Source organism: Corvus brachyrhynchos, unplaced genomic scaffold (assembly GCF_000691975.1).
Source record: "Corvus brachyrhynchos isolate BGI_N302 unplaced genomic scaffold, ASM69197v1 scaffold115, whole genome shotgun sequence".
Classification (NCBI taxonomy): Eukaryota; Metazoa; Chordata; class Aves; order Passeriformes; family Corvidae; genus Corvus; species Corvus brachyrhynchos.
In genome coordinates this window covers 23632756-23646556 of record NW_008239553.1, presented here as the reverse complement: position 1 = coordinate 23646556, position 13801 = coordinate 23632756, and the positions used below count along the sequence as shown (strand labels likewise).

The following is a 13801-nucleotide window of genomic DNA, read 5'->3' as shown; positions in this document are numbered from 1 at the left end:
TACAGTTAAAAGAATTAGGAAAGGGGGAAAACCAGACATTCGTGGGATTCCCTGACAGCTCTGTGCAGAAGGAAGGGCTGGGCTGGAAAAAACAGGGCCCCAGGTTCCTGCCAAGCTGTCTGAGGCCGGTCCTTTCCAAATAGCTCAAAGAAACAGCCAAGGCTCCCTTGTAACCCTTTCAGAACTCCTTTAGAGAGGAAGGCTGCTGTAGCCAGAGCCACTCCTACAGAGCACCAGACTACAGGGTCCCCTCATTCCTACAGAAAGTAAGGAGCAGAGTACATCTCCCCCATGAGAACTACAGGCACATTAACCCTCTGAAAACCACTCTGGAAAACAAGTATTTTAATGGTGAATAAGAGGTTTAAATAAATGCAGAGAAAGGAAGATGTGCTCGTCACTTTGTAACATGAAATAGCTGGAACTGATACAGTGTATTTCAAAGACACGGGAGATCGGGGATTACTGGGGGGATATTATGAGTCAAGTAGTGAAAGACACTAGGAGATCTCAACTTGTTCTATATTCAATTAGGTGTTTAATCGAACAGAAAAGATCAAGCAATTTCCATCACAGCCAACAAAATCCACCAGTGCAGGAAAAGGAGAGTTACCTAGCAAGGAATGGGGAAAGAAAAAAAAAAAAATCCCCGAAAAAAAATGAACTACTTATACCTGTTGCTCAGATTGACATTTACTGTAATAATCAAAGAAAAACAACTGCATATTAATAAAAAACTCAGTGTTTAGCATGGTCAGAAGCCAACAGGATATTGGTACACGTAAGTTGAGATAGAAATTAGAGATACACTAGTGTTATTTACATGAAACTAACATTTTACTCCTACTTGATGTACTGTTTTCATTTCTTGTCATCTCTATAAAGATAGCCAGACAATTATTAGAGGGCCAGAAAGATTTCCATTTAGAATTTGAAAAGAATGGAACTGTTTAGTTTAGGAGAGACAAACAAGAAGGGAGATGATAAAAAGATAGAGAATGAATAGTGCCAGAAAATAAATCAAGCATTTCTGTTTGTCTTCATGTGATCTTATTACAGGTACAGAGACTTTTGGCAAAATCTGGGAAAAAATTAAAGAAGGAAACTTTTGCATAATATGCAACACACCTGTGGAACTCACTGCTGCAATTCAGGGGGACTACATTTTTTGCAGAAGGTAAAATATATGACTAATGACAATATCAACACTAGACTATGCAGAACTAAGTATTGCAAGAACTGCATGCCAGCTATCAGCAGTTAGAGGGCAAAATCTAGCTCCCCCTCAGAAAGGGAATTTCCCTGCTGTCCATCAGAACATTCTCTGTGTTTCTACTGATGTCGGTGGTGATAGTTGCTCTGAAGCAGAGGATGGGAGAATTCAAGAGATCAGCAGTCCGGTCCAGGATAGCAAATCCTGTGTTTACATTAGAGTAAGGTCAGTTTGTGGAGGCAGCTGAAAATAGAAAACCCGTTATGCAGTATTGGCTTAGGAGAAGGTAGGAGACCCCTGTCATTTCCCTCCGCCTATCAATGTGGGCTGCTTGCTCTCCAAAGTATGTTGCAGGGAATAGAAGGAAACCTCTGGAAGTCATGCAGTCAAAAAGACGCCTGGTACCCCTCAAATTTTGAGAGTTATTTGCAAAGATGTGATTGTGCAAGGCCAGCAGACGAAGGTAATGCAGATCTGTGCCCCCTGTGCTCAGCCAGGGCCCGTCCAGGAGATGCATCAGGCTGCAGCTCCAGCAATGCTTCCCAGAAGCAGCCAAGTAGGGAGGCCACACTTGCACAACTGCAGTGGTGCCCTGCTGTGAGGCCCCAGTTTTCACCTCCGGCTCACAGCCCGAGCAGTGGCTCCTACGGTCTCCCTGCACGCAGCACAAACCTCCTTTGCCTCTGAAAATGGTCCTGTGATTAATCTCACTTATTACCTCAGAAAAGTAACAGTGTGGCGGCTGCCAGCCAAGTCCGACTCAACAGCGTCTGGGGAGCTGAGGCTGCAGGGCCAGGCCTCAGACTGTCTGGGCAAGTCACGAGCTTTCCGCCTTTCCTCTCCTGGAGGCTCCAGACAGACAGAGCCAAGGTCTAGCTGTGGGAAGCAGGGATCCTTGAGGACTGTGCCAATCCATGGTGCTGAGGCCCAGAGCAATTTCCAAGCAGGATGGAGAGCAATTGGCCCTGACAACGTAAGTTTCCTTAGTGTGACCAATATATATATATATAGAGAGAGAGAGAGAGAGAAAAAAATACAAGGCGAGCCATGTATTTCTGAAGTTTAAGTCAGCCAATTCACTTCCACACTTAACAAGTTGTCACTGGTGACCCTGGGAGACATGCATGGAAAAAAAAAAACAACAAAAGGCAAGAGGCTGTTGAGGCAGGAGCTACAGGCACAAATATGCATGGATGCACATGGAGAGGAAGAACATACACAAACTAGAAATGGGATGACTTGCAAAAATGTACAGCTACCCAGGTAGTAGTTTTCACCTCCTCTCCTCAAACCTCTTCTGAGCAGGAAGTAAAAAACCCCAAATTCGGAGCTCTCAGAAATGCCGCCTCTCAAGGACCACAGGCAGAATCAGCATGACAGGGCTGCTGAGGCAATGCAGACAAAAGTCACAGAAAAATCACTGAACCCACCCTCAATTACTCCTCCGCCTCCAATAAAGAAATTGAATTCAGGCATTAAGGTAAAGAGAAGAGAACAGGCACTGTGGGGAACAAGGAACAGACATGCGGCTGTGCTAGCACAGGGCTGGACTCAGTGCTGTTGGGCTGCTGCTGCTCTGGCACTTCTGTACTGCTTAGAGAGAGAGGTGTTAAGGTCACTGCAGTTTGCTCAAACTGAACCGAGGGCCTACTGTATAACACTCAGTGCTTGCTGCTTTCTCCCTTCATTTCCTCCAAAGGCATCAGTGCCACACAGCCTCCAAGTTACCTTACACCTAGATGCTGTGCAAACAAATAGGCTCTGAACACTTGGCAAATGCAGCACCGGAGAGCCGCCAGGTAGCCTCCACTTTGCAAGAAACTGCAGGGAGCTTAAAAAAATGATTTGGAAGAGAATAAAGTTACCATCAACCCAGAACTACAAGGCAACACATATGTAACACAGAGAAAGAGATTTATTCTTATAAAAACTTGGCATTAGCTGCCAAGATCCCTAGGAATTCTCTTGTCCTTACTTTTAGCTGCAAGCCCATACATAGTTAACTCTCTCCCACAGCCCCTACTACAATACCATGCTGCTTCTGCCATGCTAAGCCTACCCCAGCCTAGCTCAAGAGTCTTGCAAAAAAAGCAAGACTGTCCCATCAACTACTCACCCTTCTATCCCTGCAAGAATCACCCTTCACATCTTGTGTCTATTTCAGTCTCCCTCTTCTCACTGCTCTTCAGAGCCAGTCAGGGTCCAAGTGTGACTTCTTATTTTACATTCCACAGCTCCAAAATGTAAAATAAAAACTGAGGAAACAACAAAGCCACTTTCACCTTCCCTTCATGTCAAACACAGCAAACTGCTGCCCCTTTGACACAAAGGATTGAGACCAGTGAACTATAATTAGCTGGTGATTGCTGTTTGGGGTCTTTATGGCAACACTCAAAGATTCAGTGAAACTAGAGAAGCCAAATACACCAGCTCAGAGAAAACTCTCAGAAGAGACCTGGGATTCTTCCTCCCAAGTCCAAAGGATATACACTTGGTGTGATCAGAGCATCTGAAACCTAGAACACATAGCACATGTACCCCTAGCAGTAAAATTGGCAAGAAGCAGTAGTAGGCACTAGGTGGGGAAGGAGGACATAAAGTATCCATTACCCAGCCCAGGTTAAGGAAGGCCAGCAATTAAAAGGAAGGTCCTGATTTGGGAGACTGTCTGTCAGGGGATGCAGCACAGCAATCTTAGTTCATGAGCTGGGGTGTGCAAGAGAGCAGAGTGTACAATCATTTTGCTGTGTAGAATTTTTGGCATACAAATTGATACACAGTTTCTATTAGAGCAAGCACAGGAAGCTTTTTAAGTAGAATACCGGATTTCCTGCACCCACACTGTTGATTTGTACATGAGCTGTAAATATATGCAATGTGACCCAGAAGCATCTGAGATGCTAAATGTCTGGTCAGCATCTTCTGGTTTCCCACCCTATTTGATACTTCTAGGCAAGGAAAAGTAAAAAAGAAAATACACAAAGCAGAGGTTGTTTGGGAACCTGGACAGACAGCAGGTATGTGCACACAGCCTGTGAAGCCCTGAGAGCTGTTGCTATTACTATCAATGAGAGTGATACCACAGTAAATTACACTTAAAACCCCTTTAGATCAGAAAATTGAAAAAGCATGTGTTTATATAATTTAAACCAGAGTAGACAGTCTACAAACAAAACATCATTTCTTGATAAACCTGAGCACCTTGGCAGAAATTATGAGCTAAGAAGTACTTCAGACACAAGGAAAAGAAGAGAATTCCCTTTTCTCTGACTGCAGTAGCCCTTCACAGGCTCTGTAATATAAATTTGACTGCCATTCTACTCTCTGACTGATGACAAGGAAGCTTGCCTGCCTGCCCTAACCAAATTCAGTAAGTCTGTCAGAAAATCCAAGGAAAAAATATGCTGAGCAGTTTAGAAGTGTGTGGTCAGTCTTCAGGTTTGAGATCAATGTTATGAAAGAGCAAGAACCTAATGAAACAGAGATCTGAGAAAACACTGACCATTTCACTGCTGAATTCTTGCCAACTTACTGCTCCTATGAATTCTACAAGATGAACACGAGCAAGGATGGCTGCTGCTGAATCCAAAGTGCCCACTGAAAACACAGAAATCTGTACCAGCTAGGGGAAAAAAAAAAAAAAAATCATCTTTCTTGCTAGCTTTGGTCCAGGTCTTAGATATTTAGTGACCTGCAGAGCCCAAGTAATTCTTGGAGAAGAAATCCACTGTCTTTTTCAAAAAACAAGTGGCACAGCAGCTGCAAATTCCAGTGCCAGAAGCCTCTACTAACCTCCATCTACTGTCCTCACAACTAGGGATCATGCAGCTGTTTGCTAACAGGTACTTAAAAGCTAGTTTATGTTCTGAATCAACAAGCTTCATTCTGTTAAACACCTGATTTTTTACCTTTATTATACAACCAAGAATGCTTTCAAGAGAATGCTTTTTTAAGAGCAGTTCTAGTACGGTCTTGGCTTCAGCTGACTCGTAGTTTCACTGGATAATGAGGAATCACTTTCATGGTTGTGGTCCTTGGATTACTTTACTAAAATTGTGATAAAAACTATATATGGTAATCTTCAGTAACTCTACTACAAAACACGTAATCACATTTAGTGCCTTTACAGCATGATGTGAAAGGGTGACAATCCTGCCCGATGGACTGAGTGAGAAGCTGAGAACTGAGACAGAGCACTGAGACAGGACTGGGATTAAAGAAGGAGAGAACAGATTTGGCATAACTTCATTGATATACAGAGGGCAACAAAGGCAGGTCTGCAGCAAATGTGGCAGAGGTTGACAGTCATGTCACAGTAGTTAGAAGTAAGGCCACACACAACTTGGAACATTTCACCTCTTTTGCAGCCCTGCAGGCTTCTTTGTCTGAGGTGCAGCAACAGGCTAGGCCACCATTTGAGTGAAAATGGTGCCAATGCTTACAGAAAGTGACAAAAAAAAAATCTCAAAATGCACAGCAGCGCAGATTTCTAAAATAACATTTTAACATATCCAGAAATGTCCCCTGTCTCTTTATTACAAACCTAAGACCTCCTTTGCCTTTTGGCAAGTACTCCACTAATTTGTCACCTCATCTCATGCAAAGAAAAGGAATCAACAAAAGAAGGGATAACTTCTATTGAGATACATTTAGTTAAGTCAGTATTGGGAGAGTGGGAATTAAAGGGATAGATGATTTGCCTAAAAGAATAGCCTGAATCCTACAGACTGCAAGCATCAAACCAAAATTTTCTAACGACCTTCAGCAGCAGATTTACCACAGAGCCATACAAAAACTGTGAGGACTGCACTTCAGAGACAGATGTTTGAACTGGAGCCAAGTGCAAGCCAGATAAGAGACCCATTTACAGAACATTTCCATCCTTGCTGAATTTTGTAACTGATAGACGAGAATCTTAATGGAACAAAACAGGAAGCTTTTCTTCAGTCAGCCAGTGCTGAGCACAGGCTAACACCCATCAGATGACCCTCTATGAATTGCTTGCTCCAATGTAACAATCAAGTAGCAAAAAAGCATTTACAATACAAGATAGCCATCTCCACATATCATAACCTTGATATTCCTTTTGGAATTCTCTCATTAAACTCAAGTTCACAGACCAAGTAATCCAGCACTGCCTCAATAATTTTTTTTTTCATTTCCAGATTTACATAAAACTCTTAACTCCCAGTATTTCAGCCATTCGATAAAAGCAGCCAAGAAGATAAAATAACTCAACAGGGAATCTTAAGGCATCTTTCTGACTCTTTTTCTGAGGATAAAAACAAAGCAACTGAAGTAGTGAAAGACTAAATGACTCCTAAAAGGTTTGAAGATGGAATCTTCTATCAGTTGTGACTGGAAAATTCTGAAGTATTTTCAGATTGCTGCTCAAAATAAAACAGAAACTTTAACTAAAAGCATTAAACTACGCACACAATGCTAGATGAGGCACAGCCCTGGAAGTCATTCAAAATGGAGCTTTGGGCAGCAGTGGTGGGGTTTGCAGCTATGTCTGTGAGCCCATGCAGAAGTGCAAACAGAGCTGAAAAAGGAACAGAAGCTCTAGGACAGCCTGCATGCTGCTGCTCTCCCAAGCCATGTAGGAGGGGAAGGCAGTTTACACCTGTTGGATAGGTTCTTTATTTGGATTAGGTAATAGCTTGCCTGGATGGGGTCCAAGAGTAGAAACACCACCACTTCTCTCAATAACTTTAAACCCCCGAGGCAAACATTGTGCTGGAACAGAAACAGGCCAGGAATTCATTTCTCACGTTCCTCACATTCCTCTTCTTTAGGCAGGATGAAAAGTAGTGACTGATGAAATAAGAACAATTTTGCTTGAGCTTTCCAAATCCCATTACAATCTTTCTGTTGAAGATTTGGGGAAGGATGAGCACTCAGATCACATGCCTTCTGCACTGTGTTTCTCCCTCTCTCGCTTCCCTCTATTTTCCAGCAGCATTCAGGCACCAGTGATAAGAACGGCATTTTAATGTATGCAGTACTTTCCAGACCTAAACTCATGTCTTGGAGAAGCTCAGCTTCATTATTCCGTTTTAAAAGATAAAAATGAATGCTTAGGCAAAGGAATCAATATTATTTACTGGAGTGGAAAGGAAGAACTCAGATCTCCAGCAGTCCTGGGCTTGTATTCTAGCCTGGTTACTGCAGCAAGTCTGCCTTGTTCCTAGCTTCCAAGATTCAGACTCCTGCAAGTAAATCTTGCTGTTCTTTGAACCACAGGAAGAATGGTTTTACTGCAAAATCAGTCCTCTGCCCTGATTCCCATGAGTGTGTAAGCCATAAATATAAATTCCAATGTCCAAAATTAATATAGAGTATAAAGAAGACATCTGGAAAAGAAACTCTGATAAATACTGCTCTATCTTTGAACAATCTAAACTTGATATTCAAGGAAAAAGCATGAAGATGAGGACTTAGTGGAGATTTTTGCAGCATCAGGTCTAAGTTTGCATTCTGCATATATGTTTCAATGCCAGCAAACCTAAACTTACAGATGCAGGGATGGGAAATGATCAAAGAGAAACAGACATTTCCCTCTCATCCACCATGTTCATCTATGCCCCTATTTCACCATGAACCTGACAGCTCTGGGAATACAGCTATTTTCATAGGGCTAGTTTCTAAACCTGAGAAGAACCATTACTAAGCTGTTAGCATCATGGAATTGCTCATGCTGGAAAAGATCCTCCATTTAAGATCCTCAAGTCCAACTGTTAACCTTAACACTACCATGTCCCTAAGTATCACACCTACACATTTTAAAAACCCTCAGGTGACTCCACCATGTCCCTAGGTGGCCTGTTCCAAGGCTTGACAACCCTTTCGGTGAATAAGTTATTCCTAATATCTAGTCTAAACTTCCCCTGATGGAACTTGAGGCCATTTCCTCTTGTCCTATCATTTGTTATTTGCGAGAAGAGACCAACACACACTACAACCTCCTTGCAGGGAGTTGTACAGAGCAATACAGTAACCCCCCCACTCCCCAAGACTCCTTTTCTCCAGGCTAAACAACCTCAGCTTCTCCAGCTGCTTCACGTAAAACTTGTGCTCCAGACCCTTCACCAGCGATGTTGCCCTTCTCTAGACATGTTCCTACATCTGAGCAAGAAGCCAAACACAGATTACAATTGAGCTCCTGAGCGCATTGCATTCTTCTTCAAAAAGCTAGAGCAGCAATTTTAACTTACCTGACTGCTGAAGAGACAGATCTTTTGTCATCTCTATGAGTATCTGACTGAACAGGCCACAGTGGCCCTCTTTTGTTGAGTGGTGACCAGTAGCTCTGTGGGGCAGCTGCATTCCCCTTGCTTATAGCTCCACTTGCCAAGTCCAGGTTTGTTAACTGAAGAGGCAAAAAAAAAAAAAAAAGAAAAAGAAACAAAACAAAAACAAAAACAAACCCAAACAAACTATCAGAAACAATTAAATGCCAAGAAAAGAGAAAAATGTATCACTAAGTAAATGGGATAGAGTATGTACTAAGAGAAGTGAAACTGTTAGAAAATGGAAAACTTTCAAATGCAAAAAACACTGTGCTAGTTGCATAAAGCAGTGAGAGATGACACCAAGATCCATCATGCCCGAGATGAATTCAGAGGCCAGCATGAAAATTACAACCCTGCCATTCACAGAAGAACAGAGAAGGAAAAGGACAAAGATGGGGCAAAAATCCCAAAGTAAGAAAGTTCCTCCCATGTGAAAAATTAACTCCACATGCATTGATCAAAAGCTAGAAGCTCATATTACACTGAGTAGAGACCAGAGTATCTCTCCAGTTGTCGTGAGCTGTGTCAGTAAGCCAACCATGTGCACCTGTCCTGTCTCTACCCCTCCCTACACAAACATACAAGCACAATCCAAAAACATACGTACCTTGGATATAAAATTCAAACCAAAACCCAACCACACATTAAAGAAACTTCTCACACAACCACTTACAAAGCACTGTGTGTTCACACAAGTAAACACACAAAAATTACGTTAAGTGTATGTTTGCAATATCAAGCTCTAAAATCTGTGAGTTTTTAAGCATGTAACATGTATTTCATTGTTTCCTTCCATAAGCATTCTTCCTGCATTGCTTATACTCTTGAAAGATCAAACCGTGCAAGGAGGCCCTATCTGCTGATGTACTGAAAAAATACATAATGCAATGGATCTGTTACAGCGGTATAACAGTTTACATTTTGAAAAAAAAAAAAAAAAAGTAATAAAACAATACAAAGGTTGAAAAGCCAACTTTGCAAAGGCCTCCCAGTCAAGCCCTGATATACAACTACCTCAAATTACACAATCACATGCTACTTTTTAGGAGCAGCAAAAACATCAGGTTCTGCACAAAGATTAGGATCATATGGCAAACAAGACTTACCTGTATTGGTCCTCCTCACTTCTGTGGCATTTGGAAGGCATATAGCCAATGAGACACAGGACACAGAAAGAAGAGTCTAAGAACTAGCCTTGCATCTGCTCCACATCTCAAAGGTGGTGCTTATTAAGCCACTTAAAGTGTGACTTAAGCATAGCTTAACAACGCTCTTTTAACGGAATTTGTGCTCAATTACTCAAACAAGTACATGCCATCTTCATTGCAATACACTACACTCACTCTTAAAATGGGCTTGTTCAGGACTACAGACAGTCATCTCGCTGAACTCTGGATCATGAACATTGCCATTGACAACAAAGTAAGTTTTCCCTCCTGTGGTTTAATAGTACAAGGCACCTAAGCATTTTTTAAGTTCAGAATTCCTACTTCAAGTTCTGGACAGAATTAAATTCTAGTGGTTATACCCTAGGCTTCTGCCCACTCCTCCAAAAGCAGCCACTTTCATCTCACCCCTTCTCAGCTCTATCCTTTCCCATTCTTGCTCCTCATCTGTGTGTCATTATTCTCACACAGTCTCAGCTTCTGCATTTCAGGTGTCATTCTCCTTGTTTTCCTCAGTACAGTTTCATTCTTACAGACTTCCAGCACTAGCTTTCCCACTACTTATGGCCCCTGACTCACACCATTTCAGGTCTGGAACTTTCCCCAGGAGTAGTTACTTGACTGGTCTTTCCACATTTCCGTTCTTGGTTTCTCACATGTCCTATATCCTAGTAGTTCTGGTTTTATTCCCCTCCCCTGACCTCTCCTTTTGCCACCCTCTTCATTCATCCAGTCCTTGAATGAGGGCTGCTCACTGGACCACATTTACCACACTACCACTCCATCCATTTCTGTTCTTCCATCTGAATGGTTCTCAGTGTCCTCTCCTAAATTATGTCCAGATACAAATTTCACAGGCTCCATATCCTAGCTGTTCTCCACACCCTGGCAGAATTCCTACTCATTCTGCAGTCAAGTCAGACAGGTCCTCAACTCAACATGGACCAGGTTACTGAAAACACAAGAGAACAGAAGCTCAAACCAAAGTACACTAGAGGTGCAAATACAGAGAAATTCAGTTTAGTATCCTCAGTGTGGAGGGAACCTTCAGGAAGCTGAGAGGTCTAGCAGGTCTTGCTGAGTATATTTCACCTGAAGCTTTTCAAACAGTTAATCTGCAATCAAGCTTGGACAAAACTCTAAATTCAAAATTGCTATTTCAAAGCATGGGAGATGAAGAGATTTAAAAGAAAAGTTCTGTAGATATTAAAATGCACAAAATATTTTTTTAATCCAGCCTTGGTTTTGGCTGGAATACTTCACCTTGCCTGAAGTGTTCTAAGAACTGAACAATAAGCACAGAAAACATTAATTCAAATGAATAAAGTTTCAGAACATTATAAGCAATTTAAGACAAGATCTTACAGTGGGACATTATCAGGCAAGCTTAGTAATGGGTAGTGTTATCCACCCTATATGGAAAACAGTATTAGGTGTCATTTTGGAGCCTCTACTTCACCCCTTAATGTTGCTGTGTTCTGTAGAATTTAATTAAATTTTAAAGAATCTTCATTGCAGTAACAGAAAGCTTCAAATTAGATTTAGTTCTAATTGTGCCAGGCACTATACAAATACCTAACAATGACAGTTGCTGGTCACAAAGAATTTATTGTCTGAAAAGAAGCAAGAATGGTAAATGATGCTAACACAGAAAGCAGCATGGTAAATAAAATAGGTTATATACAATTCTTAGCTTGTCAGCAACAGTGATCACAACTTTGCTAACATATCCAATGTGTGAAATGAAGACGATGTCATCCAATTTTCTCTCCTCATCATCTTGATGCCAAGAACCGTTTAGTCTGACGAATTACCACCTCAGTCTTGCTCTATTACTGTGACATGCTTTCCTCATTAATACTGTATCATTGTTTATTTGAAAGCTGTCTTTTTAAGCAAATAGCTTAGCATGGGTAATAGGGACATTTCACACATTCCAGATAGACAGGTGTTTAAACTACAGCAGGATTAAAAACAGGCAAAGGATTCAGAAAGAGAGAGAGAACACCAGCAAGAATATAAGGTTTAGCTGCAGCCAGCCCACCCAGATGGGTGTTACTGCTTATTACTGTGCCATGCTTTGAGACATTTCAGCTGCTATAATTAGCTGGCCAGGATGTTGTGTTGGAGGGTTACTGAGGCACTCCCAACACATCTGTGCTCAGCAGTGGCTTCATTTTCTAGTCTTCCTGTGCACCTGATGGAACTGCAGTCTTCCCTTTACAGAGGCAAACACTTAGCAGCAAATCAGTTGGTACTTAGGTGTAGGAAGTAATGTAGAGCACCTGGACCAAAATATCCATATAGAAGAGCTTATAGCTTCAGAAATAGTAGTAATGGAGCAGAAACAAACAAATAAAAAAAATCTCTCCAAAACAAAGAAAGGCGAGTGGGGCTCAACAGAGAAGTTGGTTATTGGTGTGGATCTACAAGAATTAAATTAGTTTTCAAACTGAGTTGCACCAAGGTGGGTTCAAACTCTCCTGCTTGGTAAGACTCCTGCTTTTCATTAGCAGTGATGGAGTTCAGAGTATTTTTCCTGACAATGACAGTATGACAGGAGACCTGTGTGGGCTGCACTGCACACTTCAAACATCCCAATTTTCACATTGTCACATCTATATGTTCTTTGTGGAGCCTGTAAAAGGCAAGACAATACACAGCTAATATCTCTTATAATAGAAGGATTCACAAAGTTTTGCTCCGATTTTTAAACTGATTGGGACAGCAAAGATGTCAGATGCTGAAACAAACATGCTGACTGGAGAATGCCATGGTATAGTAAATCCCCAAAAGCTCTCATGGAAGCAAAAGAACCCACTTGACATACTTCTATTTATGATGTAACATGAAGAAATGGGAGGAGGGGAGAAGAACACGTGGGTTGTCACAGCCGTATCAATAGAGATCTGTGTTAGAAACAGTACATATATGTACTGTTATATTTACTTCAATATAACGCTAATAAGACAAAACATAAATTATTGCATAATGCTGAAATACTTTTTAACTTTTATTTTTATTTTTAGATGTTACAAGGTAAGTTTATGACTGCAATACACTTGCCTTGACAGCAGAGACACATACACTTAAAAGACTTTATCTCCGTGGTCACGCTTTACTCAGCAAAATTTATTTCTGAATAAATTTAAGACTGAAAGCAAGGCCACAACACAGAATGATACCCCAAAGTGCTGAACATAGGAGTTGAGGGGTTTGTTTTCGTTAATCTGCTTTAAAAATTCAATAGGAAATATGAACTCTTGAAGTACAGATAGGAATAAAAACCTCTAGGATAGAATTTGCTTCCAATCAATAGCATCCTACAGACAATAAGAAATCACAAGCAAGAGTCAGACAAAGAGCTTAATGTCTTTCACTTTTCTGATCTACATTATACTAGTCCTTCAAGAGTTCCCATTGCCATATTAAATAATCTTTTTTCTATAATAAAGTTAGTATTTTCTTTTTGATCTTCTCTAATGATTCAAATAAGCTAAAGCCATGAATTACAACAATCAGAAAAAGAAAATAATAATAACCAGTATTGCAGATTAGCCTGCATGGACTCAGGAAAAGCCTCCTGAAAGCCTGAATGCTTCTCTTGCTAGTTTGTAGGAGTCAACCAGGGTGAACAGGGACACATCACCGCTAGAAGTTATTACTCTGCCCCTCTTGGCAGGCAGTGAAAAAGCGACTTAAATTTTCATTACCAACATCCTGAACAGCAGATCCAAAATTTCACTGGTCAACATGTTACAACAAGCAATACGCTACAAATTGCAGCCTTGATCCTCTCCAGTTGGCAGTTTTAACACTTTTCTGGCAGAAGCCAGTCAGATCCTGTTGCCTAAAAAGTGGTGGAGACTGCAGATATACAAAGTCTAAAGATAATTTTTCTTACTTGGAGCCACACTGCATCCTTCCCAGTTCACACATCTCTCATTTCCATTTGGATCTTTCTGACTGGTGAGGAGGAAAAGGGATCCAGAGCTCAAGCTATTATTTCACATGTCAGGCCTAAGAGATATGCCAAAAGAATGCAGTAACCATAGGCCTACTTTGTCTCTTCCAAAAAAACCTTCAAAATGATAAAATTTTCACAGAAACAGGAGGAGACAAAGTTT

The 13801-nt window shown here is 41.2% G+C and overlaps 1 protein-coding gene across 8 annotated transcripts in view; it reads right to left on the bottom strand.

Moving 5' to 3' along the window:
- TTLL5 (tubulin tyrosine ligase like 5) overlaps window positions 1-13801 on the bottom strand; it is a 129142-nt gene that overhangs the window by 45420 nt on the left and 69921 nt on the right. For 7 of the 8 annotated variants that reach the window (XM_017742072.1, XM_017742067.1, XM_017742068.1 and 4 more), the window contains one exon: window positions 8431-8585. The exons of the other annotated variant lie outside the window; for it this stretch is intronic. In XM_017742072.1, the coding sequence (XP_017597561.1) occupies window positions 8431-8585 (155 nt within the window). The remainder of the gene's footprint in view (window positions 1-8430; window positions 8586-13801) is intronic. 8 annotated transcript variants of the gene reach the window in all.